This window comes from Aquila chrysaetos, chromosome 2, assembly GCF_900496995.4.
Source record: "Aquila chrysaetos chrysaetos chromosome 2, bAquChr1.4, whole genome shotgun sequence".
In the NCBI taxonomy this organism is placed as follows: Eukaryota; Metazoa; Chordata; class Aves; order Accipitriformes; family Accipitridae; genus Aquila; species Aquila chrysaetos.
Genome location: NC_044005.1, coordinates 45364475 through 45392330, shown reverse-complemented (window position 1 = coordinate 45392330; position 27856 = coordinate 45364475). Strand labels below are relative to the sequence as shown.

Sequence of the window (27856 nt, the reverse complement as noted above, 5' to 3'; positions counted from 1 at the left end):
CAAGCAACCAGCTTAGTGTTAATTGATACCAGATAGGCCTTGAGTTTTTTAGATTAAAAAAATAACTGATAACAACAAAGCATGGTTGCAAAGCTCTCTGGATAGTCAGTTACGATGCAAGCGCTCCCCTCAAAGAGGAGCGGCTCACTTGGTGATGCTTTTCAGGGAACCCAGACCAGCAGCCGAGAATTAATGATCAAACCACACTGCTCCTGGCCCACAGTGCCATGGCAGCAGGAACAGGAAACTGGATTAGAAGCTTTTCTTTCACTTGTGAAAGCCTGAGGAGTAGAAAGGAAGGCAAGACAGAGCCCAGACTTCTCTAGACTAACCCAGAGATACTGCTCTGTAATTCAAATGAAATTTGAATTGAATTTGTATTGAATTTATAATTCAAAGAAAAGTAGTAGTTTCAACAACAACAACAAAAACCCAGAAACCCACATGGAAAACCATTTATTTCATCTCTATTGTCTCCATGCAGAGCAGACCAATACAGATGAAGGGGGAAAATGCATAAGAGCAGCTGAAAAAATAGAGCTAGAAAATACAATTCTCTCTGCATTTCCAAAAGTGACAAATATGGTGGAGTGATGCTCCATTTCCTCCCAAGGCTCTCCATCCTCAGGCCCAGGGCTGATGTAGTGGAAAACTAATGAGCTCCCCCCTCCCACAAGCCCGATGCTACCTCCTACCAGGGTATCTTCCCAAGAACCGCAGACTGTCCACGCCTGTGGTAGCAGCCAAGAAAAACAACTCGGAAATTCTTTCTTCAGCGTCACCCACTTCACATTCCTGAATGCTGAGCACAAAATCCTGACTGTGGTTTTCAGTCTTGGCAAGGCTCCGTGCTGACGCAACAACGCCAACTCACGGGCACTCACCTGGCGCTGCCTCAACTTAAATGCCAGCCTCATTTTGAGAAAGTCACCTTGGGAAACAGCAGGCACATCTTTCTGTGCAAACCTGCCTCCTCCAGAGCCCTACTACAGGGTCTGCTTAGCTGCAGTCCCTGGGCTGGGGGCGGGGGGAACCCCCAAAGTTAGAGCTAGAAGGTTAGCATACTTCCCCAGTCCCTGCAGGCTAATCAGGTTAATCCTCCTTCCAGGAAAGCAGGAAGCGGATGCTACCATGACAATCGAATGATAGAGGGAGTAGTTGGCAAAGGAAGGCAACTTTGTAAAGAGGAATAAAAAAATTGCACTAAGCCTCCCTCGTTGTTGCAGTAAAACTAGTTACTGATGTAAGCCTGGGGTAAGGAAAGCTGAAAAAATTTTAGAGAGCAGTTCCTGGGCAGGGAGAACTGCAAGCATGAGCTCTCCAGAGCTCTCTGAAAAGTAGGACAGGAGCTGTCATAAAAAAAGAACTGTGTCAACATTTCAGGAATCTCTTAGGGAAGTAAATGCCTGTGCTGTGGGCAGCATACCTGCCTCATTGCTCTGACCCAAATCACCCTTTCAAGGGATGAGCCCTCTTGATAAGGCCCTGTGCAGACTGGAGAGCTGTACTGATTTACAAAAGCTGTTTAAAGACAGAGCCAAGCTGGTGCAATTCACATCGTGGCACCTGTTTTGTGTCCAATGACTCTGCTAGTTCAATTAGACCTGTTTTTAAACAGATTTAAGCAAAGCAAGGATAAGCTCTGCAGAAGGGGTGATCTAGTAATTGTGCACATCTCTGTGGCAACAAAACATCCCTGTGGAACGATGGCCTGGTCAGTCCCGTGAGCGGGGATGCAGGAAAGCAGCAGAAATGCCATTTATTTTATTAGTCTCAAATTGCCAAAAATTTTATCCCAGGTATCACAGAAGAGAAAACTCTTCTTAAAGCATACTTATAGTCAGCCTTTCATATCCCTTTGTCTCCTTACTTAGCACACAGCTTTTCTAGACCCATTTTTTAAAAATCTTTTCACCAGCAGTTTCACCCTTCCCATTTCACCCTCCCTCCAGTATTCTTTGCTGCTGTGCCCCTTCCTTTAAGGGCTGTCAGTATTATTTCTTATCCATTCATCCCCAACAGACTAAGTCCACTGTGAGGTAAGAAGCCCAGAAATAGGCTACCATCTATATTTTTGGTTATAGCATGCTCTTCAATAGTCTGCACTGAACAGAGGAAAAGCTAACTAAGGGTTATCGGCTGCTGACCAGGCTGTAGTGTTCAACTGTTGCCCAAACTGCCCAGACCTCTGCCATGACAGTCTGGGGCTGCTGTAGCATGCCAGGCAGGGCTAACATGCTACACCTCAAGAGAGCTCTGAAACGTGGTGTGGGGCAGATGGTGGGTGTTGGGTCTCAAGAGCAGGCTCAGAGCTGTGTTCGGCTAATGGGCAGGAGGAGAGGGAGCTCGGTTGCAACAGCTACATGGCTTTCCTTCCAGACGTAGGTGAGCTGGTAGTATGGCGATAGAAGAAACATTTACTGACCATTTTTCAGATAAAGAGTTAGGCTGTGCTGGCTATTGGAGTGGTTAGGGCTGAGGCGAGTAATCTCCAAGCTGAACCATTTAATTGTTGTGACCTATCCTAAAGTGCCTCATGCTTTTGGCTCGATTTCAACATAAACAAATACAAAATAGACCAAAGAGGTGGACTGCTGAGGCTAATACTACCTTTAGGAACAAGTGAGTCAATGAAAAGCTGGAGATCAAGTTGGAAAGGGTCCTCTCCCCTCTATCTCATAGCACCGTTAACTTCTCATGGGTAGGGAGTTCTGGCTAAAGCTGTTAGTTTATTGTTGTTTTGCCATCCCTGTTGTGTCTCCAGCCCTTAGAGTGGTAGGAAAAGTCCTTCCTCTTCATCAGCTATAGGAATCGCCTCTGTTGTTTTCACACAAGAGCTTGGGAGGTGCAGTTTCATCAGAATGAACTGAATGAAACATTGTCCATTTGCTGTGGAGCAGCTGTTCAGTTCATTTCTGCTCACTGTATCTTTTGCTCCATAAAAAACAAAACAACAACAACAACAAAATGGAAGCCCTGATGTGTGGATTTTAGCAGAACAGGGATAGGAGAGCCAGGGAATGAAGTCCTGCACATCCAGACCTCTTTCTCACCTGCTTCTCATACTAGCAGCCAGATCTGCACACACACACGTAGGAAGTAACAATAGTGTTCCTTATTGCTTTGTAACAGCTCAGAGTCACTGTGGTGGCTCTGGGAGGCATCATGAGGTCTGCGCAGAGGTCACTCAGTTGTGAGCGAGAGTAGCACCATGACTGTAATGCCTGTACACAGGAGTAGAATTTGCTGCAGGGAGTTCCTGGGAAAGAAACAGCAAAATTAGGATGAGCCATAGACCAATCCCAATAGGCAGCAGTGTAGAGGCTCACAAATGGTTTGTTCTTTGCCCTTCCAAATCTACCACAAGGAGAACACAACAGCTGTATGAAGTCACTAACACAGGTGAGAAGACTCTTTCCCAGCACCCCAAGCAAAGAAGTTGTCTATAAACTGACATGTATTTGTTCCACTTGGCTGCAAGGCCCAGCTTCAGGTTTTAAAATCAATTTTGACTGATTAAGTCATCCAGCTACCCAGGTATATTCCTGTCCTTTCCCTCACAAGAGAACCAGCACTTCTGCAGCATGTTCACAGACACTTTAGGGAGCTCATCCAGCTAACAACTATAGTTACAAAAATTTTAAAAAAAAGCTGATTAATTTTTCCATTCTTTTAGCACCATCTCAGGTTTATGCTGGACTGAAGTGACTATGTACATACCACCTCTGCATAATTTGCCAACAGCTCTGCCAGCACAAGAGGCTACCAACCCAAAGGCAAGTTCCCTACTGGTCATTAACATTTCTTCACCAGAAGTTCCTGCCTCCTCAGATATAACTGTGGAGCTGGTTTTTGAGCACTTAACTGTTTCAGTCAAAATTAATTAGGTGAGCCAAGGCCTCTTATGTAAACTACTGAAGTTACCTGTCTCATTACAACTGAAATAGGAGGGAACGTTCAGGTGCAGCTCTGCCAGAAGATCTGAGAGGGCCTTTGCTGTGATACAGCTAGCTTTGGACCTGCTACAGCCTTAATCAGACTGCAGGAAACTAGAATAATACAGATGAGGGAAGACCAAATATACCAGAATATATATACCAGTTGTATTGGCTTTGTGTGGCAAGGTTTTGGTAGCAGGGGGGTGGGGGGGGGGGGGTGGGTGTGTTACAGGGGTGGCTTCTGTGAGAAGCTGCTGGAAGCTTCCCCTGTGTTCGAGAGAGTGCCAATACCAGCCGGCTCTAAGATGGACCTGCCGCTGGCCAAGGCCGAGCCCATCAGTGATAGCGGTAACGCCTCTGTGATAACATTTTTAAGAAGGGAAAAAAAGTTGGGACAGACAGAAACAGCAGCCGGAGAGAGGAGTGAGAACATGTAAGAGAAACAACCCTGCGGACACCAACGTCAGTGAAGAAGGAGGGGAGGAGATGCTCCAGGCACCGGAGCAGAGATTCCCCTGCAGCCCGTGGGGGAGACCATGGTGAGGCAGGCTGTCCCCCTGCAGCCCAGGGAGGTCCACGGTGGAGCAGATCTCCACCTGCAGCCCAGGGAGGACCCCACGCCGGAGCAGGGGGATGCCCAAAGGTGGCTGTGACCCCGTGGGAAGCCGATACTGGAGCAGGCTCCTGGCAGGACCTGCGGATCTGTGGAGAGAGGAGCCCACGGAGCAGGTTTTCTGGCAGGACTTGTGACCCCGTGGGGGACCCACGCTGGAGCAGTGTGCTCCTGAAGGACTGCACACCGTGGAAAGGACCCATGCTGGAACAGTTCGTGAAGAACTGCAGCTCGTGGGAAGGACCCACGTTGGAGAAGTTCGTGGAGGACTGTCTCCCGTGGGTGGGACCCCACGCTGGAGCAGGGGAGGAGTGTGATGAGTCCTCCCCCTGAGGAGGATGAAGCGGCAGAAAATAACGTGTGATGAACTGACCGTAAACCCCATTCCCCGTCCCCCTGTGCCGCTGGGGGGGTTGGTAGAGAATCCGGGAGTGAAGTTGTGCCCAGGAAGAAGGGAGGGGTGGAGGGAAGGTGTTCTGAGATTTGGTTTTATTTCTCATTACCCTACTCTGGTGGATTTGTAATAAATTGAGTTAATTTTCCCCAAGCTGAGTCTGTTTTGACCGTGATGGTAATTGGTGAATGATCTCTCCCTGTCCTTATCTCGACCCACAAGCTCTTTGTTATATTTTCTCTCCCCTGTCCAGCTGAGGAGGGGGAGTGATAGAACAGCTTTGGTGGGTACCTGGTGTCCAGCCAGGGTCAACCCACCACACCAGTGTAGAAGAGAGATGACTGAGGTGGGATACAGTAACAGACCATGAAATACTGAATGACAAGGAGAAGAAAACTATTTTCTACTTACACAGCAACACAGTGACATCTAATCAAAATTAATAAGCAAGAGGCTAAAAAACAAATAGTAAGAAGAATCATTTAACACAGTGCAGTCAAACTATGCAAACTTGCTGCCAAAGGGAGATCACAGAAGCCCAAAGTAATGGATAGGGTCGAAAAGGGATGAGAGAAGCACGTGAAGGATAGGTTCACGCGTGGCTATCAGACATGCGCACCTCTACGGGGCCCTGGTTCAGACAGTCCCTAAACCAGTACGTGCCAGAAGCTGACAAGACAGACTGGGGAACGGGTCACCTTACTGGACATGTTTCTGAGCAACTGCTCTAGCTCGTCATGCTACATACTGCACTAGCACAACCTTCGGGACTGACCCAGTTGAAGATTCTCATGTTTTATAGGGCCTTTGTAGTCCCATAAACGCAATAGCTTGCACAGCCATCTATCTAGATTACAGCCTTGCCCATGGGAATTGGAAAGCTGGCATTCACGTGCTCCCAGAACAGGCATGGGTTAAGGGTTATATCCCTGCTCCCTGGCAGCAAGAATTGCTGCAGCACAACAGGAGGGAGCACTTACCAAGGATTCTTTTCCTCCAGGAGATCAGGCACAACATTTACCAAGGCAATATACAGAAATCCTCCAGAAGTGAAAGGGAGGATCCAGGCTACCGTTTCCCCTGCACAAAGACAGAAAGCTTTTGTTATTACTGAGACAAAGCCATGGGAGAGAACAGAGAAGGGAAAAAAGATACACACATGGGGATGACAGGCCCCCCCACCTATTCCTACAGAGGTCCCAGGGAGCCTTACCTGCTCCTTTTGGTGACTGAGCACATATTGCAAAGCAGGCTCCTAGAATACCTCCAAGAGCTGTGGAAAGCTGCATCTTGGCTGCACTCCAGCGGTCAAAGCCAGCCCGAAGTAGGATTGCAAAGTCTCCAACCTAAAAAAGCCAAGAGCTGACAGTTAATGAATATGAATGTGAACATTCTCAGTTACGACAGCCATCCATAACAAGACCAGTGCTTCAAGACTGTTTCTAGTTTTCCATGTTGCCAGTCTCCCAGAGGGAGCAGCTTTCAAAGGGCCAAGAAAATGTTAACCCAGCCCTCCTCTTAGTAGATGAAGCACCCTTGCAATCCCTCGTGATGGCAGGATACAAAGGCCTCTCACCTCATGTGGGATTTCGTGCAGGAGAATGGCCATTGTGGTTAGGAACCCAACCTGTGACAGAGGAGAGAAGGTGATTAGGAAACAGTCCCCAACTCTTGAGAGATGACACTTTCATCAGGATGTCAAGGCCCCCTTCTCCAAGTTAAGACTTGTTACTCAGAGTTTAGAACTATTCGATGAAAGGGTAGATGAGCTAACCCTTCCCCTAATGCCAGTAACAAAGGACTAACACGTCCCAAGTTTGAAGCAGCTCTGCATCAGACGGTCAGGATAGGGTTGGTTTTTACTGTAGCCTCCATTTTCTCAGAAACTTCCAGAAAATAGGAGGCAACTCCTCACATCTTTGGGTTTTTTGCATGTTGCATCACACGTGAGAACAAGCCTCTCCAGTTCAGGACACAACTGGGATGAGAAACCTTACCTTTCTGCTAACCAGGAAGCTGGCTGCTACTGCCAGGCCGTGTGTGAAGTTATCAATGGTGTTGGCCAGCAGATTGAGGTATCCACTAATCTGCAAAGAGAAGGAAGAGCCCCTGATAAAGGAAGAGACATAACAAGATAAAAGAAAGCACATGGCTCAGACTCAGATACAGGTTATACAGAGTCACGATCGGATTGGAAAGGTCAGGATGTGGCACTTGTGGTGAAGATCTTAAACTATGTCAGTGCTCAAGTACAAATTAAATGTTATGTTCAGTTTTAGAGTAACTAAGGTAGGCAAGTGTTGTCTGAGATTAGGATAAGCTTCTTATGCAAATGACAAAGAGCTCTAGAAACAGAAAAAGAGAAAGGAAAAAGAAAGCTAAAATGCAAGAATATCTGATTCTAAATTGAACCAATTTTAGGTAACACTGACTAATTTACACAGGTGACTGCCTTCAGATATGACCTGACCTTGTTTTCTAGTCATGTACTTTAATATTCAACTGTTAAATATCTTCTCTTCAAAAGCTGGCAAGAACAATGCAACAGAACAAATGCTGCTGAAATTGCTTTTTATAACTAAACAAACCTTCAAACATTGTACTAAAAAAGCTTGTGCTTGTGGGTTTGCTTTCCCTTAACAAAGAATAAAAAGAGAAGATAGTGATGACAGTCACCAAAAAAACACCTACTAGAAGGCTGGATAGCATGTATATGCATTTGCATATAAACACATTTCTTAAAATTATAAGCATAAAGCAGCTTCCTTCCTTACAAGTACATCTCCATGTTAGACCTCCCTATCATGCTAACTATGGTCATCTCCAGGCACATTCTGAGTATTTGATCTAAAGTGATTTATGAGGGTACCATCCCAGCTCTTTTGCTCAGAGGTTGTTTTCCATGAGATTTAACAAAAACTACTGCATGTGGGTCCTGAGATACTGTAGTTCACTATACGGCACTGCAGTTTAAATTATTATCAAACCAGGTGTTAGCCAATACATCAGGCCGTCTCTGGAATGCAGGAACTAAGCTGACATACATTAACTACAGATAGATATAGGGCAACATCCAGTGAGTGGAGAGACAGCCTAGAAACTTGAGAGGCATTAACCTCTTACTTCACCATAGCATCAGATGCCAAAGTTCAGCTGGAAAAACACAAGTGCTAATGGGTTTCATGAGCCCTTTCTGGTCTTCCCCTCCTCCCTGTTTCTATCAAACTCTGCTTGGGGCATCTTTTCTTCCTGCCATCTGTATGCCACAGCTCAGGTAGGGCTTTCTGTCAAGTCTCTGTCCCTTCTGCCGGGCACTTCTACTGCACAATCTCAGGACATCTTTATAGGCTCTAAACTTTTAAAAGTACATTGATGATTCAATATGAAAATGAAGAATTAAGCAAAGCCTAACTACAGATCACATTTAAGTAATAATGTAAGTAACATCCCCACAATGGATGCAGAAGTTCCCTCCATGTTTTTGTAAGAAGGGGAACACGTGCAGGCAGACCCATGAACACAGCAGTTTTATTTCTCATTCCTCATTTTCGGTCAGATATGACTGTCTAAAATTTCTCCTTTTCACGATGGGATTTTATGCGATTGTGTTTTCCCCCACAGGCTAGTAATAATTATTCGCGTAAGTTTTACACAAAAATGCTTTCCCATGCCACCGTATAGGGAAAAAATAGACTTCATGATTAAAACATTATGACTTTTTCTTGTCACTGGCTTGGGCAAAAGCTGTCACTGAAAGAAGCAAAGCCTGGGAGTGCTCAGAAATAAATTGAGTTGATTTGACAGTTATGAGCCTCTGACATTTACATTCTGCAAATTCCTAATAGGATGTTCTCGTTGCTCATAAAGAGCACAGCCAGATGAAGCGTTTATGTTCCTGCTTCAGAATTAATGTCACTGTGCAATAAAACATACTTCTACAAATCAGCAAGGACCCCATGTGCCACAGGGAAAAAGAAAGAATAAGCAAGGCAAAAGTCCTCTACAATGTTTTTACTTGTTGAGGGAATAAAGGCCGCGACGGAGGACAGAACTGATCCATGTTAGGGTGCAAAGGAAGCCTCCCACCTGCAGCTTTCAAGCTAGGACAAATTATTACAGCAGCAGCTAAAGAGCAAAAGTTCTAATATACATGGACAAAGGACGACTGATTACAGCTTACTAATCATTAAGCCCTGAAGGGTGACTTTGTTTGTTTAAATAGTATCCTTCCCTTTTTGTTTTCTGAAAAAAAGGGGGTTACTGAGTGAACAGTAGAACCAAAGAAGTCTGGCTTGCTATGGCTTTCTCTCTTTTCTTCGCAAGCACCTACCTGGCTCACTTCCAGCAATGCTGTTTCTCGGCACGTCCTTCCCCACCCTGCACTGCACGACAGCCACTTCCCCACCAGGTAGGGGCAGGGAGACTTACCTGCTGATCTGCCAACCAGGCAGACCTGGCATGCAGCATGCGGCATGTAACTTCTGCCAGAGTTTTTTCAATAGGGGATTAGTTTGCATTCCTCCTCTACTGCCGTGCTGATTTTTATGGAACTTGCAGAAATTTGATTACCCTCAAGACTTCTATCCTCTCTTGAACTCCAGTAAAATTAATTACGGGTTCAAAAGTTATTGAAAATGAAGGGCAGAACAGATGGACAGACAGATGGAATGACTGCTTATGTTGTTGCCTAAGGAAACAGGCTAACAATGCAAGAATATCTTGGTAGTTTTGGTAATTTCCCCCCTACCAGAAAGACTATTAAAATATTCAGATTATATGCTCAGAAGGTAGAAAGTTAAAACTACACACGTTAACTTGTTAGCTTCTATTTCACGCATACTGACAACAGCCTGTAGGACTGAATAGACATATTAGGGTTCTAAAGATAGAAGGGGTCTCCATGGTTGTCTAGACCTTCTACATAACACAACTGAAAGAATCTCATTCAATTTCTGCATGAAGCCCATTGTTTCTTCAGCTATAGTGTACTTCATAGAAAGCAGCTTAAATCACAGCTTAAAGTCCACAAGTGACAAAGAATCTACTGTTTCTAAGGTAAGTTGGTCCACTGGCAAGTTACCCTCAGTTACAGAGCCATCTGATTTCTAGTCTGCTACTGTTTGGTATCAGATTTAGTCATGCCTCTTACATGGGCATTTGTATACTTTAAGTCGCCCCTGATCTGTCATGTCTACAGAGCTGAAGACTAAAGAAAACCACTTCTTATCACGTACTGCAAACCTAAAATAATTATTTCAGCTCTTTCCTGACCCCTCTACAAATTACCAGTAGTATTTTGGATATTGTGAACAACACTACCGGAAAAAGTCAGACAGGTGTTTCACTACTGCTACACAGAAAGAGGAACACTCGCCTCTTCTCTTACGTAGTATTTCCTACTCACCCATCCTCCTGGATGTAGCATCATAATGGAAGAATGCGTTCAAACAATTTCCTACTGTGATTCTCATATCTTTTTCCAAGGCATTGACTTCCTAGACACTGTCCCTATCCGGTAAATATGATCTGCATTCTTTCTTAATCTATTCTTTAATATTTGCATGTATCAAAACATGTTAAAAATTCAGCTCTTTTGATGAAGTTACTCAGTTTAGCCAGTATCGCTGACCTCATGCAGTCACAATGTGCCATTTAAGTAATATAGTAGTATCTGCAAATGTGAAGATACACTGGTTTTATAAATAATCACTTAGAAAAATCATAAGCCACCAGTGAACAGATTTGAGGGGAGCTGCATTAATCCAGTCCCTGTTGATATTATAGAATAACCGATTTTTAATACAACTAATATTAGCAAAGTTGATTTCGTGCAGTAGTAGTTTTATTAGAATGCGGGAGAAAATTATGTTTTATATACGTTTGTCAATGTCATTCCCTGTATCAAACAATCTTATGACCAAATAAAAGGCAGGGAAAAAATGTCTGGTTGACAAGAATTTATCTTCCATAAGATCATATCAATTAGCATTAATTACATTATTACTTTTTACATTAGGACCAGGCCCTGAGCAATTGTGTCCCCCATCAGTGTTTCATTTCTACTTGAAATCAGTGGTAGGCTAACCATCCTCTAATTCCATAGTTCCTTGTATAAACCTTTCTAAAATAATGGCACAATGTTTCATAACCCCGTAATACTGGTTTCTTCACCGCTATCACCTCTAGAAACAACGCGGCGGCACCTTGCAGTTTGTGCAGTGTTCTGTACAGATTACATGAATGTGACATATCAAAAATACCCAGTGACCTCAGCATATCTTTCACATTGTGTAGTAAGAGCTATAAAGTTACAGCAAAACTGATTTAAAATAGAAAGACTGAAGAGCCTCTGACTGACCACATATCCAGGTTTGGGCTACTTCATGCAACCACACTTTCTGTTCATAGTTACTCTCCTACAGTTTTGCACATTTTTATGTGCTTTCAGACTCAAATTATAGGGCCTCTTCTGCCAAAGCGGTCGTTTACTCTCTTGCTTGTAATGCTCACCCAGACAAGGGTTTCTGCAGTGCAAAGACAGTAACATAAAACTGAAAGCGAAGCCAATCTAAAGGTTAGCCACTGCCCAATGGTACAGCACTCCTTTTCCCTCCTCTACCTCCAATTCTACGAACTTGCTGATCTCCCTTATGCCAACACTACAGACTGCTTGTCTACATGCCAAGCTGATTCAAGAAGTTAAGTTAGGAGAGAAATAAACGGGCTGTGGGGGTGGAGAAAAAAAGAAAAAGCAAATTCTTTGCCTGTTTAGCTCCCTGAATAGGCTCACTGTGGGGTTAGATGAGGTCCAGAGCACAGGAAGTGATGCGAAGTACAGGTTTGGAGGCAGAAGTGGATAAGAAGCCCTTTTGGGCAGCAGATAAACTGCTAATCTGAGAAACTGAACTTCTAAGTTTTACAGTGGATAGCTTCAACTGTCAAAATGCTTCCAAAAGGTGCCTTAAAAGGAAACGTGCAGCTCACAACTGCTACAATGCAGGCACTAGAGAACAGAGAAATCATGGCCCAAAAATTGAAGCAAATAAAGATATAATGACTATAAAATATAGAATAACAAAATGTGAAAGTACTGTACTTTGGTCTCGGGATTCAGCCAAAACACACATCATCAGACTTATGCCTTCACAATAGCAACTTTGCCTCTTTTGCATAAGCTGCAGTGCAGATTTTCTCCAAGTCCGCTACTTCCTCCCTGCTGTGACCTGGACAGACACTTTGACAGAGCAAAATTAAGCACAACCCACTCAAAGACTGAGTCCCCACTCAGGCACCGTTCTTTCTGCAGACAACTCCTGACTGAATGTTAAAATATGTGCCTTGAAAATGTAAGATGTGAAGGTCAGTTTGTGGGTCTCTTACCTTGATTCTGTTGTCTGTCGGACAAGACTGAAGAGAGGAGCCATTACACTGAGTTGAATCTGTTCCTGCTCTTTGGGATTGGCCTGCCACCTTTGGCAGGGGGTAGCCACTTCCATTGGGAATCTTTCCAGCTGGTGCTTTGGAATCACAGCCCTAAATTAGGGGAAAACAACTTGTCACTGCCTTTTTGTCAGTGATGTATGAGCAGGGTCAGAAATCCAATCTTCACCCTTAATCCTTTTGTCCTTACAATGCAAATCAGCAGCTTTGGTACCCCAGTTTAATAACAACAACTGCCAGAAATAAGACAGATTTCAGAGAGCATTTGTGACATCTGCTCTGTGAGTTAACATGAACAAAGACTTCCCCAATCACCAAGAGAAGGAAGGTATAAAGAGAGAGGAAGAATTGGAGTCACAACCCCTTGGCACGAGCCAGGTTCACTGGAAAGACGAGGGAGTGAGCCTGCCACTCCTGCTGGCAGCTGCGGCCCAGAGAAATACAACTCCACCTGGGCAGGGGATGGGGGAAAAAGTCTTGCTCTCCCCAGTAAATCAGAATAAGTCTAGAGAATTATTCTATAGCTGGGATTGCCAGCTTCCAAACAACAAAATGTTCATCTCAGACTTTAGTGTCTCTCTGTAAATGAGAAGATTAAGTTCCTTTCAGACTTCTAAAGTCTCATGAGTCAACCTAATTGCTCTTATGCAGTGCCTGACCTGCAGTTTTACCTCTCAAAAGTCATGGCACAGAAAGGACTGAACAGTCTATAGGAGCTGCTGCTAGGAATTGTGCAGATGTCTGAGGACTAGCTGCTCTCCTCTATCTTGGAATTACTTTCTGGCCATCTACATTGCACATTTGCAGCTGGGTGACCCTCCTCTGAACCATTACTTAGTATTACCTGGCCAACCATAAACCCCTTCTACCACAAAGTCACCTGAAAAAACGCCTGGTCCAGGCCATACCCAAGAAGAAGGGGTAGCGAGGAACACCTTCCAGAGAAGGCTGGTCTTTGTCCTGACTGAGGACCGAGAAGGGGAGTGAGTCATGATGGCTCAGTGGAACATGCAACAGCAAGCTGTCATCCCTCAAAGCTTACTTGAGCAAAAGCCTCATCTGCAGAGCACTCCGGCTCCTAGTCCCCATAAAAGGGGAGCTCTCTTTCACACATACCACATCAAGAATGAAACCAGCCCAGAGGTGAGAAATCTCATCTAAAACCACAAACCCAAAGCCTGGAGATGAAACACCTTCTTCTACAGCCCAGTGTCAAAGAAGTGGCAAAAAGCTCCCAAAGGGAGGACGAGCTACTCACAGCTCCAGGATCATTTGCTGAGCCTCTCAGATAGGGCAGATGAGGTGTTTAGTACAGTGCCCCAAACATAACAGCACTCCCTCCCCTCTGGCTGCTAACTTACCACACCAGGGCACTCCTTCTCTTCTTTCTCTAGGAAGATCTTCTCTAGCACCAGGAAGGTCAGGAAACCAATGATCACCCAGAGACCCAGAAGCTTCTGCTGCTGGAAGCTCTGCCCTTCTCCTGAGGGAAAAGAGAGAAATCTTCATATCACTATCAGGTACGCAGTGTTTCGAACATGTGAACCCACCACACCCCAGACAGTTTAACAAGCAGTTCCAAGACAAAAAAAAAAAAACAAGAAACAACAATGGAAATGCCGCCTGCAAGGAACAAGGAGCAAACATATCTCAAAGCAAATTAGTTTAACTTGCTCATTCTCGATCTAACAGATATCCTCATCTCAGGACACTCAGAGTGATATCCCCACCCCTTTTGCTTCAATAGTGCAATCCAGAATATTTCCTGACAACACAGGGAATTTCCCTGAGCTCCAGAGGCAAGTGAAGATTACATCAACAAAAATCCTGCAGCTGTATCTACTGAGCAGCAAGCCCTGACATGAAATCTGCCATTGGTGGAGCTACAGACTCACCTTCCCCTTTCTGCCACACCTGGGCAAGTTATTAAGCCCAAAGCTATAAACTTTTCAATTACAGCCAAGCTTGTGAGATAATCATCCATTCAGCCTGGCTGCAGAAATGGAGACTGCATTGCAGTAGAAGAACAGAATGACTCTGTAATGGGGCTTACATGAGTCAAGGAAACATTTATGCTTGAGGACAGTCTGGCAGAAGCAAACAAGCTAGAGCAGGAAGAGAGAATCGTTTGGGAACCACTGCAGAAAAGGTAAAAAAAGGACAGGAGGTTCTGCTGGCAGTGCTAGAGCCATGAGGAAGAAGAGGACTAAAGGCCCAGCAGATTTGAAATCCCAGGACATAGGTGCAAGGAAGTCTGGGAAACCCAGGGCATCCTTTTTCCCCCTCTCACATTTTCAGCAGGGAAATGATTTCTTGATTTCTCAACAGGTGGGATGCAGCAGCACTTGCCATCTATGCTATCAGTTTGCTGAAGCAGAGCGATACAATCACTACAGCTTTCAACAACCCTGGCTATCTGAGGGGTGAAGGAGATACACTGATACTACAAGCTCTATCCCAACCCAAACAGTGTTTAGTTTGCTGGCGAACACAGGTTTCTGTTACCTGCATTTCCTTTTTCTCCCCATGCCCCTCCCCGCACCCCACACCATCTTAGTCACGGTTCTACGGACAATTTTCCATGACTTCTCCTTGAGCAAAGATTGAGAGGGCAACACATTTGGGCTCCCATAGATCGAAGTACCCAGCAGAGGGGCCCCAGTTAGTCCCAAGAAAGAGGCTCTAGCAGTAACACTGTTATAGGGACAGATTTAGAGACAAGATGCATCTGATGGGGCAGAATCCCCACCTGAGATGGTGCACATGTTCATGTACCAGACCACACACGCATTCATAACTTTCCATCAGGTTAAAGAAGTGTTCCTTTTCCTTACAGAAAGGACAAAGGGAAATCAACAGAGATTTACAGGAGCCCAAGGCAAAATAGGAAAAGTTGATAGACAAGAAATCCATTGCAAGTTACTAAACATACAGAAACTGCAGCCAAGTCAGGAAGCCTCCAATCTCAAAATCTTTGGAGGACTGCAGAGTACAAAAATGAAGTATTACATGTGTTTTTATTGTTGTTATATCCTTCCCTAGGCATTTGCTTTTACATGTTGTTTGAAAGTGAATACCAGCCTAGACCAGTTTTTGGGCTGACCCAGCCTGGCTGGTCTTGTTTTCAAGACTGAATGGACTCAAAAAAATGTACCAGTAGGCATAGCACAGACTGCTTCTACGCACATAAGGCTTTCCTACCTGTCGTTGCACTGCACGTGTAGGCCCAGGCTTCAGGAAGCAGGTGCAGAAACACATTCCCCAATAGTCCACCAATTGCAAAACTCAGTAACTGCTTCAAACGGTGTGATCCAGCTAAAAAAGAAACAAACAAAACCTGATCACAACTCAGCCAGGAGCCAAAACATCTCCAGCTGAGATTTTGCACAAAGAGACCTAAATTGGAAGCATCTGCAAAGCAAGCTTTCAAAGAAGAGAGCACAAAACAAATAGCTGCAGTGCAAGAAAAAGTCCTTACACCACTTGGCTGGCACAGCAGCACGTGGGAGGGTCCTGGACCAAGCAGGGTGCAAAACAAATACTCTTTGTACAAGGTCCATCCAGGGCTTGCATTTTTCCAAGGACTCCCTATCAAATTGGTAGGTATGGACTAGAGCACCAGAAATAGACTATTTTAGAGGACAGTATTTCTGTGACAAGGTCCTGTTCATCACTGTGCCATTCAGTCCCAACCCAGGACTTTTGGCTTCAGAAAGGCTAATGCAGGTAGCAGGCTTACCTTCTGACTGCAGAGCAGCTCCCGTCTCAAACGGGATCACCAGCAAGGGGAAGACCCCACTCAGCCCCACCATGAATGAACCGATGAGGGAACAGATCCAGGCATCCAGCCGCTCGCTGCTGAAAAGGTTTCCCCAGGACTCTGCCTCCTTCTCACACAGAGGACCAGAACCAGCAGCAACATGACTCCTCGGGAGCTGCTGAGCTTCACAGGCCACGATCAGAAACAAGGAGATCGTCCCATCAAGCAGAAGCTTTTGTTTTGTCATCACTAAGTGGTCTCAGCCAGGCTGGCCGATCTCTGAAAAAAGCATGGGAGAGCAGTTCTGAGAGTGTGCCCAAGATTCCCTCCCACCACCCCAGAGGAAAGGACTCGATCACACCATCCCCTCCCTCAGCATCTTAGCACGGATTTCAACACAGCACTAAAGGAACAGAAGCTGTTTATCATCGGGTGCATGAAACTGCACGAGGCATCTTATGAAGGAGTCTGGCTTTCAGCATCTCCTCTCAGGTGGACTGGACAAGGACTCCGAGTACCCTTGTCCTTGCCCTTCAGTGTCCCGAGGCTTCAGAGAAACGTATTGACCAGAGACGCTACCCAGACAAGCCTTCTCCTCTTTACCATGGAACAGCATCCATGTAACAAATTAGGATGCAAGACAGGCAACATAACAGAGGTCCGTAAAATCATGAGCGGTGTAAAGATGGTGAACAGGGATAGATTATTCACCGTCTCTTCAGACGTAAGTGCTAACAGCCATCACATGAAGCCAGCGAGGGTCAGCTTCAAAGCAAAACAAACAAATGTGACTCTTCATCAGCAGGTAGATTGTGTGGTAGTACTTCTCCAAAAATGATGGAAAATTTTACATGGATTCAACAAAAGACATGACAAGTACTAGAAAGACAAATCTATTGATTGTTCATGGTTAGGCAGCTCACATTAGACTCAGGAAATCCCCTTATCTGAAAGGAGCTGGAGGGTGGAAGAGTAGTTGGAAAATATCATATATACTTGTCCTATTTTTATTCTTTCCTGGAAGAATACTGGGTTAGATGGTCTCTTAGTTAAAATCAGCACAGCTGTTACTAAGAACTCTTCAGTCACAAGAAAACCGGAGAGATGTGGGCATGTTAGAAGAGGAAAATGAAGATAATTACACTCTCACTGGCAAACAGAAAAGGAAAGCAAATGATGCAAAGGCTGAAGTACAAATGCTCCTTCAGTCTCCAGAATAAAAAGTGAAATGTGACAAGCAAAATTAATTTGGAAATGGGGGAAAAGAGTGGGTTAGAAAAGAATGGCTTAACAAACGTTCACAAAACAGCTGTAGATTGAGAGGGAATAATGGCAGTCACCTGAAAGCATGTAAGAAACCAGTCAAAGTAATCTCTGAAGCGTTAGTGACCATCTTTGAAAATTTACAGGAATATGGGAAGGCCACAGAAGGCTGGAGAAGCATCATGCCTCACCTACCTTTATAAAAAGAAAAAAAAAGTTGGGAGAAGACTTAAGAAGTTACAGACCAGTAACTTCAATCCTCTGAAAGATTCTTGATCAAGTTAAATGATCAGTTTGTAGTTACCTATAAGATAAGAAAGTGATAAATATAGCAAAGCATTAAGTAACAGCCAGACAGAAAGGGGCCTGAAATTATCAAGACAAAATTCAGGGAGTTGGAACCAATCTAAGGGCTCACTGAAGCTGAAAAGGGCAGTGTTGCCCCTTGTCCCCCATGCCCTCAGGAAGCATCCCCTCCCCATGCTCACACCTGACTCCATGAGTGAGTGGAGTCAGAACAAACTAGCAGGAAAAGCTTTTTTTTTTTTTTTTTTTTTTTTTAAAGGCTTGGCCCTTTTCCAATTTCAGTCCCGAACTAAATCACTGCAGGAGGAAGGCCCAGCTGCAGTGAGCAATCAAAAAGAAAATTAAAGGACAGGGTCCCATGGCTTCTGTGAAGGAGAACACTGAGCTCCAAGCACAGTGACCATGGACATCAGGAGCAGGGAGGATGCAAGAAGGAACCAATGAAGACACTGGCTTGGCTAGCTGTGGAAGAACCACTTAAACTTTCTCTGGCAAGATAATGTCTGATCAAGTGTAAACTCTGCTGACCCATACAAAACCCATCACTTTTTTTTTTTTTTGACAAGAAAAAAAATCCCTCATAGCAAGTTCAAACCAGCTCAGGAGTTTGTGTCATCTTACTGCAGTGTTTTGATCTGGCTACAGGAACCCTAGACCTACCTATAGCATACTATCAAACCAATCTCAGTAAAGATCAGTACAAAACAGTATACTAAGGGGAAAACAAACAGACAAACAAACAAAAAAACCCCAACAAATGGACATGACAAACAGTAACTCTGATGTGCCACAAAAAAAAAACCAAACCCGCATACATGCATTACATTGATTCAGGAATTAATTCCAAGCCAGCAGGCTTATGTTGCTACAGAGTAGGCAAATGACATCCTGGGACATATTAGTAGCTACATTGTAGGTGTGACGCAGAAGCAGAGATTCCATTCCTCTCCACACACCTGAGACTTTAGCCAACAGGCTGCACCCAACCTCAAACGCTCTTCTTCAGAAAACAGATGCAAAAATCAGAGACATTGCAGTGGAAAGAAACAAAAATTAGAGTGTAGAAAGCATGACCTGGAAAAAATGACTGAAGGACCTGGGTGTGTTTAGTCCTAAAAAGATAACACTGAAGGGAACAGAAGAGTCTGCGTACATTAAAAGTCACAAGAAAGGGGGAAAGGGCTCAACTCTTCTTTCACAATGTAGCATCAGCTTAAATGGTAAACAAGATTCAGCAGGGATACGAAGAAACAAATTTACATAGTGCCAAAGTGGTGATATACTGAAACAGGTTATCTATGATGCAGAATCTCCAGCACTGTTTTTTTCTTTTTCTTTTGAGAAACAGAATAAACACCTGATGCAGATGTTATTTAATTGCAAAGTCTAGGTCCCTTCTTGAAGTCTCTCCAGCCCTGCACCTCTAATTCAATGTAAGCCAGTAAGATCCTTGTTTTAGTGGCAGGACCCTAGGAAAGGGGGCAGGTTTTCAGGCGTAAATCACTATTGGCACAACCACTTCAAAACAATCGGGGTGGGGTGGCAGCAAGGGACATCTTCATCTCTCACAGCACTCCATGCACCAGTTCAACTCAGGCGCTGAAGTGAACAGGCACTGGGCTGATGCCCAGAGCGCTAGTAACAACTGCAAGCACAGCCTGATGGGCCAGAGATGCCGCCCTTTGCCGAGCTCCACCACACCAACGTACCTGGGATCCTGCCAGACCCTCTGGCTCCCCTCCCTGGGATTCAGGCTCCCCCCACAGCTATGCAAACAGACACACACAACTATGGTAAAACTATGCCACAGAATCCCCCAAATTTCTCCTTTGGTGGTGGTGGTGGGGGGAAGATGGGAAGCTTTTAAAATGTTAGCTGTTCCCTAACTGAACAGTTTCTTCTGTTCCGAGTACCCATACAGGCTGAAGCCATCAGCCACAGAGGCATCTGCACAGGGAGGTGACAGCACTCTTCAGGCAGATTACACCAGCCACAGCCTTCTCTCTGCTTACTAGCTGCTGCATAACAACCTGCAGTTAGAGAATTTCCTGCTTTAAAAAAAGACAGGCACCCCTTCCAACCCCAGCACAGGCCTGACGGATGTCCTCTTCCTTTATGACAGGACTGGACCTAGAAAATAACCGAGAACAGCTTCTTTGTGAGGAACAGAGGAAAAAAAAAAAAATAAATCAGGATTTATACAACCACCATATGCCTATGAAGAGGCAACAAACACACACAGCGAAACAACTGCTCTCCACAGCTTGGCAACGATAGAAAGTGGCACAGACTGGCCTCTTCTGCAACACTGTCATCACAGCTTATGAGAATCAGTCTGGAAAAGTAATCACTGCAACTGATCCAACAGGTCCATTTCTTCCATCTCATTCTCCACACTCACAGCCCACATCTGCCCCAAGGGACACCTGAAAGGGTCTTTCAGACTAAGTGACCAAAATCCTGGAGAGAGGCAGTAGCGCATAGGACAAAGGGCATGTCCAGGGCTCTGAAAACAGGCTGCATACCTGGCTTCATGTCCTTCTTCCAGCAGCAAAAGGGACCAGGTCACCCAAAAAGGGATGGTGGTGGACAAGAAATGGGCATAAAGGGGTAGAATACTGATTCCCCTAACTCACATTTGTGTCAGTCAACTTTCTGTGGCCCGCGGGTCTGTCTTCTCTTGTCACTCACACAAGGGAAAACCAGTACATTCCTTTGCACCTGTGCTGCCTGACCATCATCACCTTGTGGCTCAAGAACACCCCCATATCTCATGCAATACATTCCTGATGCTTATAAAACATCTATGAGGAACATACAGGACACATCCGATCCTTGTGCCCAGCTAATTACTTAGACCATATTCCCAGCATTTGCTTCTTCCTAACGTATCGTAACCACTTGCTCTAAAAAATGCATTTTTTATCTCTATAGCCCCTTTGCTTCTCTATCTCATTAGTACTTGCTCCTCATGAAACATTGTTTATTTCATGTTTGTAAAGTCTCTAAATTCAAACTGCTGCTCCTAAGACAAATATTTAAGGTGAAGAAAAGGAGCAGTCAAGATATAGTCCTAAGGAAAAAAAAGCTTAAGAGAGAAAATAATACCCTGCCTTTACAGTTGCAGAGGGTGGAAGAAGTCTTTACGTACCCCTAATTTTAGACAACAGCATCTGTTTTAGGAATGCAGCTAGAGAAGGTCTTGATAAATTTCTAGAGAAAGCACCTGCAGGTTCTTAGAGAAGTCTGTGGTCACTATGTGGCAGAGGCGTTAACCAGGTTATAGAGATATGTTTTTCTCAAGAAGGGTATATGACCTATTTAAGAACATGCATGGGACAGAAATAGCCAGTGCATCATTTACTCATCAGTTTTGACAACACCACCATTTGGGATCACAGCTCGCAGCCATGCCAGATCACAGCCTGGTCACCATTACCACTGGCAGCACTCTCCAGAGTACCACGTCTCCCTTGCAGGTCTCTGAGCCAAGCATTCAGGAGTCAGGTCTGCTCAGCTCCTTCTGCAACAGCCTCAGGACCGGAATAACCATGAGGTCTTCCCAGCTCAGAGAAGAACAAACAAAAAAGAATTTGCCATTTACACACCCCTGAGTGGGGCAGGGGGAAGCTGCACATCAAGCCAGAAGAGCTCCTGCCATCCTCCCAGGAGGTTCCCCCACCTCACAGTGCTCACTTAACACCTCTGTAGCAGGCAGTGCCTGAGAAAACATGGACAAAACTTAAAATGCCAAGGCAAAAACCTATTGGAAAAGAGAAAATAAAATATTGACAAGACGACGATTCCTGCAGCAACCCGCCTCCTCTCCTCCTAGACACTCTGCCTTTTCAGACCACACAGCTTCATCTCCGTCTCAGCACAGTTGCTCATTGCCACACAATTGACATTTTAGATGTTGTTGGGGGAAAAAAAAAAAATGAAAAAAGGCTTTTTTACAAGTGTTTTCCCTGGAAGCCAGTTGCCCGGTCTTACAGTTGCAAAAGAGTACTGCATGGAATGGAAAAAAGTTATTTTCCAGGGAGGAAGCATAATTTTCAGCCAAGAAATTCTCCATGAGCCGCCTCCCTCCATTAGCCCTGTGGAGAGCTTTGAATTCCTCCTGGACACCCTGACCTCAGTGGAGGCACAAAAGGTCTCCAGCCTCCCCCCTAACCCCCAGCACTCCCTTCTCTCTCAATCGCTGCCCATCTTTAGGGAATGCGCTGTTCTGCTGGGACCCTTGCCCTTTCCCCCACCCCTCTCATAAAAAACCACGTTGCACAGAGACTCGCGTTTCTGCAAATCACCCACATCGCAGCATGCGCAGCTAAAAGCTGGAGATGCACAGGGTTAAGAACAATGGGGTATCGGGATCAGAACAGATTACAGACCCCGCGCAAACCTAAGAGTTGGCAAGGAAGGCAATTAAAACACTGATCGAACGGTTATAAACGTAGTTCGGGAGACAGCGGTTCCTTCCCCATCCCACCCAGGTTGAAAGAGCAAAGTTTGCGGATCGGGCAATGGCGTTCGCCCCCTCAGGGCTAGGTGGGATTTCTCTCCTCCCAGCCCACTCAGCGTGGCAGCCCGAGGCAGAGGCCGGGCAGAACCGGCCCCCCCCGCCTCCCCGAGCACTCACCGGGTGCCGCAGCCCTCGCCCGGCCCGGGCCAGGCTCCGGCACAGCTCGTATCTACAAGCCATGAACGCGGCGGCCCCGCTCTTGTCGTTGTTTCTAACATCACCGCGGACCGGGTCTGATGGGACAGACAGCGCGGGTTTTCCATTAGAGGAATGCTGACCAGTGCAAAGTGAGACATGTTCGCCGGGGGGGGGGTGGCGGCGATGGTGGAGCGTGTGTGTGCAATTAACCCTCTCCACGCACCTTACAACTTAGTTGCCCCCCAGGGTCCACGCAGGGCCCGCCCAGGAAGCCGGCTCCTCCCGCGGGGGGAGGGAAGCAGGGAGCGGGGCAACCCCCCCCCCCCCCCGCCGCCGTCGAGACCTTCCCTCCTTCCCGGAGAAGCGACTTCCAAAACTTTTCTCCGCGGCGGCTGAGCTCCCAGCCCCGGGCACGCCCGCAGCGGCACCCCCGGCAAGCTGCAGCAAAGGCGGGCTGGACCGGGGCGGGGGGGGGGACGACACACACGCCGGTCTCGGGGGGGTGCCCACGGTCTCGCCGGGCCGGGGCACGGCTGCCGGCAGCAGCGGCCGGGCCAGGCGCTGCCCCCCCCCCCCGACGCCTTTCCCAAACTTACCCCGCTCTCGGCCGGGCCCCGCCGGTGCCGGGACTCGGCTCCGCGACGGGCAGCGCTGCCCTCACCCCGTCCCCCGCCGTCCACGCCTCGCCACCGCAACAGCGGAGCGGGGGTACCGCGGTCGACCCCCTCCCCCTCCCCGCTCCCGGGCCGCGAGCCGTCGTTACCGTACGCCGCCGCCTCCGCCGCCGTGCCCCGGTCCTCCGCTGCCATCCAGCCGCGGCTCGGCGTGGGCCTGCCCCGCCCGGCGGCCCCTCAGCTCCGCCTCCCCCGGCCGGCCACGTCGGTCCCGGCCTCCTCGGCACCAGCGTCGCCGCCCCGGCGGGGACCCGCCGCCGCGCAGCGCTTCCGGCCGCCGCCGCCGCCGCCGCCGGGGAGGGGAGAGGGGAGGGGGGAGGCGGGGGGCGGCCGTGCTTCCTGCCCCCGCCTCGCTCCCCGCCGCGGCCCCGATCCCGGGCCGGCGGGGCGGAAGCGGTAGCTGGCCGTGCACGGCCCGGGTACCGCGCACTTCCCCCGCCCCGGCCGAGGAAGGGGAGGGCGGCCCGAGCTCCGCCGCCGGGGCCTTCGGTGCCTCGGCGGGAGCGGAGTCCTTGCAAACGGCGCTTTACAGCTCGCACCTCGTACGGATGTAGGGGAGATGTTTTTAACGCATCGCCAGGCGGTGGGACAGAAACACGCGTGCTGTGGAAGACCGGTCTTTCTAGAATGTGCTTACTGAGATCTTTTCACTTTTTTTTTTTTTTTTAATCTGTCTAATCGGATTATAAATTCCTTGGGCTGCAGATGTGTGAAGATGAGCACAGTGGAAACCTGGTTTTGAGCAGGATTTCTGGAAGTTGTTAGAGCAGAAGAACGTATGGCAGCCTCCCCTAGGACTTGGCCTCCAAATGTTTTAAAAGTTACAGTAGTTTTTAAACATACTTGCCTCCTCCTTACAGGTTCATTACAACCTTCGTGATGACACTTAAGTAACACCAGAGCTCCACAAGCACTAGTGTCCTGACTCTTAGTGGTGAAGAATACCCATGGTTCTTACAGAGATTTGCAGAAACTGCATGTGCTCAAGAAAGTAGGTCAGAGGAGGACAAAGATTTACAAGCTGAGCTAGTTTGGAGCTACATGGTTTCCAATACAGACATTTTCCAAAACGTACTGATGTACCTTTTAGTTCCATCTCTTAACTATTTTCCCTGAGAGACAGAACTTGTTTCCCACTCCACTTTCCCGAATGAATCCCATTCCCCAAGGAGACGCTGCTGATGCTGACGCTTCTTTCTACAGTTTCGCCCTAGCCTCATTACATCATACCAATGTCATGCCCTGGAGCAGGAGCTAGGAATTAAGTCAGCCACAGTCGCCTGCACTGGTTTAGCTGCTCTTTCTGCATTCATGTAACGGGAACACAAGCCTACATGCTACTGCGCCGCAAATGCAGTTTAAGGAAAGTTACATCTTTCTCACTTGCCAGCAGAATGTTTATATAGGAAGCTGAATTCTGAAAGTGAATTTTTAAAGAAAAAGTATTTTGCATTTTGTTCTCAAGTTGGAAGATTTATGGTTCTTGCGTTCCACAGCCGCCTTCCTACTGCCTGAATAACTACCATCAGCCTTCCTGAGCCTTGCTCCACTGGCACAGTTGCCTCTGCTGATGGATCATACCTGTGATTATCACAGTTACAACAGGCACCTCCTCAGGTAAACCAAGCCACACTGAGAATTTCAGACTATTGCAAGCAATAGTGTTATGATCTCAGAGAAATGAGTGGGAATTTGCTTTTGACTTCAGTGATGTAGGATTTTACTCCAAGAGTTTCCGTTTTTATGACATTCTGCTGTAAGCCAACACAGGAAGAATTCTGAACAAAATGTGCACCTGTGTCATCAGGTGGCAGCTGCTAATACACCGTGGCCAAAAGCTGGTATTTTGTCACAATAGCAACTAGACGACCGGAGCAGGGATCTGGGATCCCCCAAGCCACAGAGCCGCTTCAATCTGATTTCTCTGAAAATGATATTTAGGTTTCTGTATTCTTTACTGAATTATTTCCTCAGCTGAGGCCAAAAAAAAAAAAAAAAACCCAGATCACTTTTTTAAAGGCAGATTAACAAAACCAGTCACCATATATCCAGTTCTCTGACTTGTAACTGATCTTCTTGCTCCTCTAACATCTTTACTTGGTGTCTCCAATGCTTACCCTTGTTTACAATCTTTGTGGTCTCTTGTGTCTTTCTTGCCAGAGTGGGGCAATGATGGAACTGAAGCAGCTTTCCAGTAAAAAAATGTAAACCCATTATAGGTCACTGGCACCCATGAAGACAGAGGTGTGGGGTACACCTCGTGCACAGCCCCCGAAGACTGGCGTGTTGTGCATCCACAAAAGCCAAGAGATATCAGTGGAGCTTGGCACATCTTTTGGGCAAATAATTTTTTTACTGAAAAATTCAGTCACTCAAAAGTATTAGTCAATGAGAAATGCTGCAAACAGATTGATTTCAAAAGCACTACTTTTGATTTTTTTGATTTTTTTTTTTTTTTTTATTGCTGTTGTTATTTTTTGAAGTCCTACTTTGATTGATGAAGTAGTACATTATTGGCTGGGTCACCAATCTGAAAAATCCGTTTAGAGCATTCAGGCTGAAATAAAAATATGGAATAAGTGTAGAAGGAAAAATGGAAAATCAGTTATTGTCACACGCCTCATTGCTTCTTGAGGTTCTTGGAGTTTGTAGCTCACAGTTGCTGGGGAGCAGCTTGACGCCGTGCTGGGCAAAGCGGCGATGCTGGTAAAGCTGTATTTCTGCAGAGACACCGCACGGAGGTGCTACCTGCCTGCAAAACGAGATCGTCGGGCCCGGACCAACTTCCCCTTTCCCTAAAGAAGCTAAAGCGTTTTTCAGTGGGGAAATCGGGAATTTCACCAGCGTCAGGGCAGGGAGGAAGATATAACCTGGTAGATTGGATCTGATCTTTCGCACAGCTACTGGACACAAGCAATTAAACCCAAGGGTAATACTACATGAGTGGCCTTTGTAAAATACCCAAATGCCGCAGGGAGTTACATGGCACCTCACAGCGAGAGCTTGGTAATGACTTCTTTTGCCATCGCAGTTTACAGCTCAGCGCGGTACCTGGGCTTTGTGTGCAGTCAGGGTTGGGGAGTGATGCTGGTACGGCTGTACCGCCGGTCGCCTCTCCCCATGAAGATGAGGTGGTGTGCTGGCAGGATGGGAACACCCCAAGCCCAGGGATGGTACTAAACCTTCCCCTGGTCACTCCAGCGCTGTGGGAGGCTTTCCTTTAGCCAGGCACAGCCTCAGTGGGATTTAGGCCCTGAGTGTCTCACGAAAGCCTGGCAAGCATCTGCTTTGGTTGAAGGAGGCGACCCTCCGGAGGAGTCTGGCTCTCTAGCCACCGCAGGGGTGCGTTCTTTCCTAGGAACACACTCTGGCAGCTGAATTTCCACCATAAAACTTGCTAATAAAGGGATCAGAGTGGCTTAGTAAATTCATGCTTCCTCACACCTAATAGTGCTCTCTGCACTTTGTCCCCAGGACATTCTTAAACTTATTTTTTTCTTGTGGTACTGTCAGAAGCTGGCTTTTGAAGAAGGGTAGGACATGAATGGTGCCCTGAAAGTGCACTAACTGCAAAGAGAAGGTAGCAGAGCCTCAGCAAAACCTCTGGAAAGGGCACATAAAAACATCTCTGGAGAGCCCACATGTGTAAGACTAGATGTTAAGCACTGACAGATGGAGCACAGGCAAGCAGAGAACAGGGACAGACCATGAATATGGATAGGGCCGGGAAAGAGTTCTTCCCAATAAAGGTGGTCAGGCACTGGAAGAGATGTCCAAGGTTGCTGTGGTATCTCTTGGAGATTTTCAGAAGTTCACCCGACCTTGACCTTGAGCAACCTGATCTAATTATGAAGCTTTCAGCAGGAGACTGGACTAAGTGACCTCCAGAGGTCCTTTCCAACCTAATGTTTTCTATGATCCTACGATTGAGAAAAAAACAGTACCGAGGGATAATGAGTGAGTCAGAGGGAGAGCCCTCTAAGTGTATGAAAGGACCTGCGAGGCCCCAGCAGTAGGCATTTTTTGCCTCCTGTTTGGTGGGAGCCAAATGCAGTAATGCTACTGCCTGGAAGTCCTGCTCTGACTCATCCCAGGACACATTTCTGCAAGGCAGAGCAGAAAAGGAGAAGTGACTGCTGAGCCCTGAAGGGGGGGGAAGGGAGCTAGCCCCATGGAAGCTCAGAACAGGGAATTTTAGTCTTACTCATCATATTATTTTTATATTTGGTTTTTCAGATGTAAACCTCAGTGTTTCTGCCAGCATATTAACTCTGTGTGCACCACAAGTTTGTCCGCTAGCCCCAGTGACTCCTTTATGCTTGCCTGCATGCACAGATGCACAACTTCCAGCTGGGAGCCCAGTCTGACCCACTGCACTTTACAAGTGTTTGTAAGGGATAAACGGACTGCCTGGTGAGTGCTATTTAATCTGGGCAGATTTCAGTGTCATGCTGGACAAAGAAGAAAAAAGATGGGCCTGGTCTGGCAAAGATATAGCCAGAGAGCAGGTTAGGGCTGATGAGTGAAATGTGGCAGACGAGCCATAGAGGATTTACAAAAGTTAGAACTGAGATTTATCTTGAAAAGGTGCTCTACTTAGTCTTAAGAAATGTAAGCGAGAAAAGGAAGGGAAATCTCTATGACCATGAACAACGAATAGTGCTGGAAGGTCTAGCAGAATCTAGACCTCTAGCAGAAGACCAGCATGGGTTTGTTCTTTGCTGAGGTTTCAGACTTAAATAATGAGGCCACAATATTACCCTGTATGTGTTGTGTGTTTGATACACGGTCTTTATCTTATATCTAAA

The 27856-nt window shown here is 46.5% G+C and overlaps 1 protein-coding gene across 3 annotated transcripts; it reads right to left on the bottom strand.

Moving 5' to 3' along the window:
• Positions 1–441: 441 nt before the first annotated feature.
• On the bottom strand, positions 442–23329 carry SLC39A13 (solute carrier family 39 member 13). 3 transcript variants are annotated; one of them, XM_030035286.2, is made up of 11 exons: positions 23138–23329; positions 22354–22469; positions 16125–16424; positions 15587–15700; positions 13747–13868; positions 12326–12478; positions 6943–7032; positions 6522–6572; positions 6159–6291; positions 5926–6025; positions 442–3259 (listed from the first exon to the last, which is right to left on the bottom strand). In XM_030035286.2, the coding sequence occupies exons 3-11, from the start codon at positions 16390–16392 to the stop codon at positions 3184–3186; spliced, it is 1107 nt and encodes a 368-aa protein (XP_029891146.1). In that variant the 5' UTR covers positions 16393–16424; positions 22354–22469; positions 23138–23329; the 3' UTR covers positions 442–3183. The 3 variants fall into 3 exon arrangements, with proteins under 3 accessions (XP_029891146.1, XP_029891127.1, XP_029891118.1); XM_030035267.2 differs by lacking the exon at positions 23138–23329 and adding an exon at positions 17604–17712 and having other exon boundaries at positions 22354–22371; XM_030035258.2 differs by lacking the exon at positions 22354–22469.
• Between the last annotated feature and the right edge of the window lie 4527 nt (positions 23330–27856).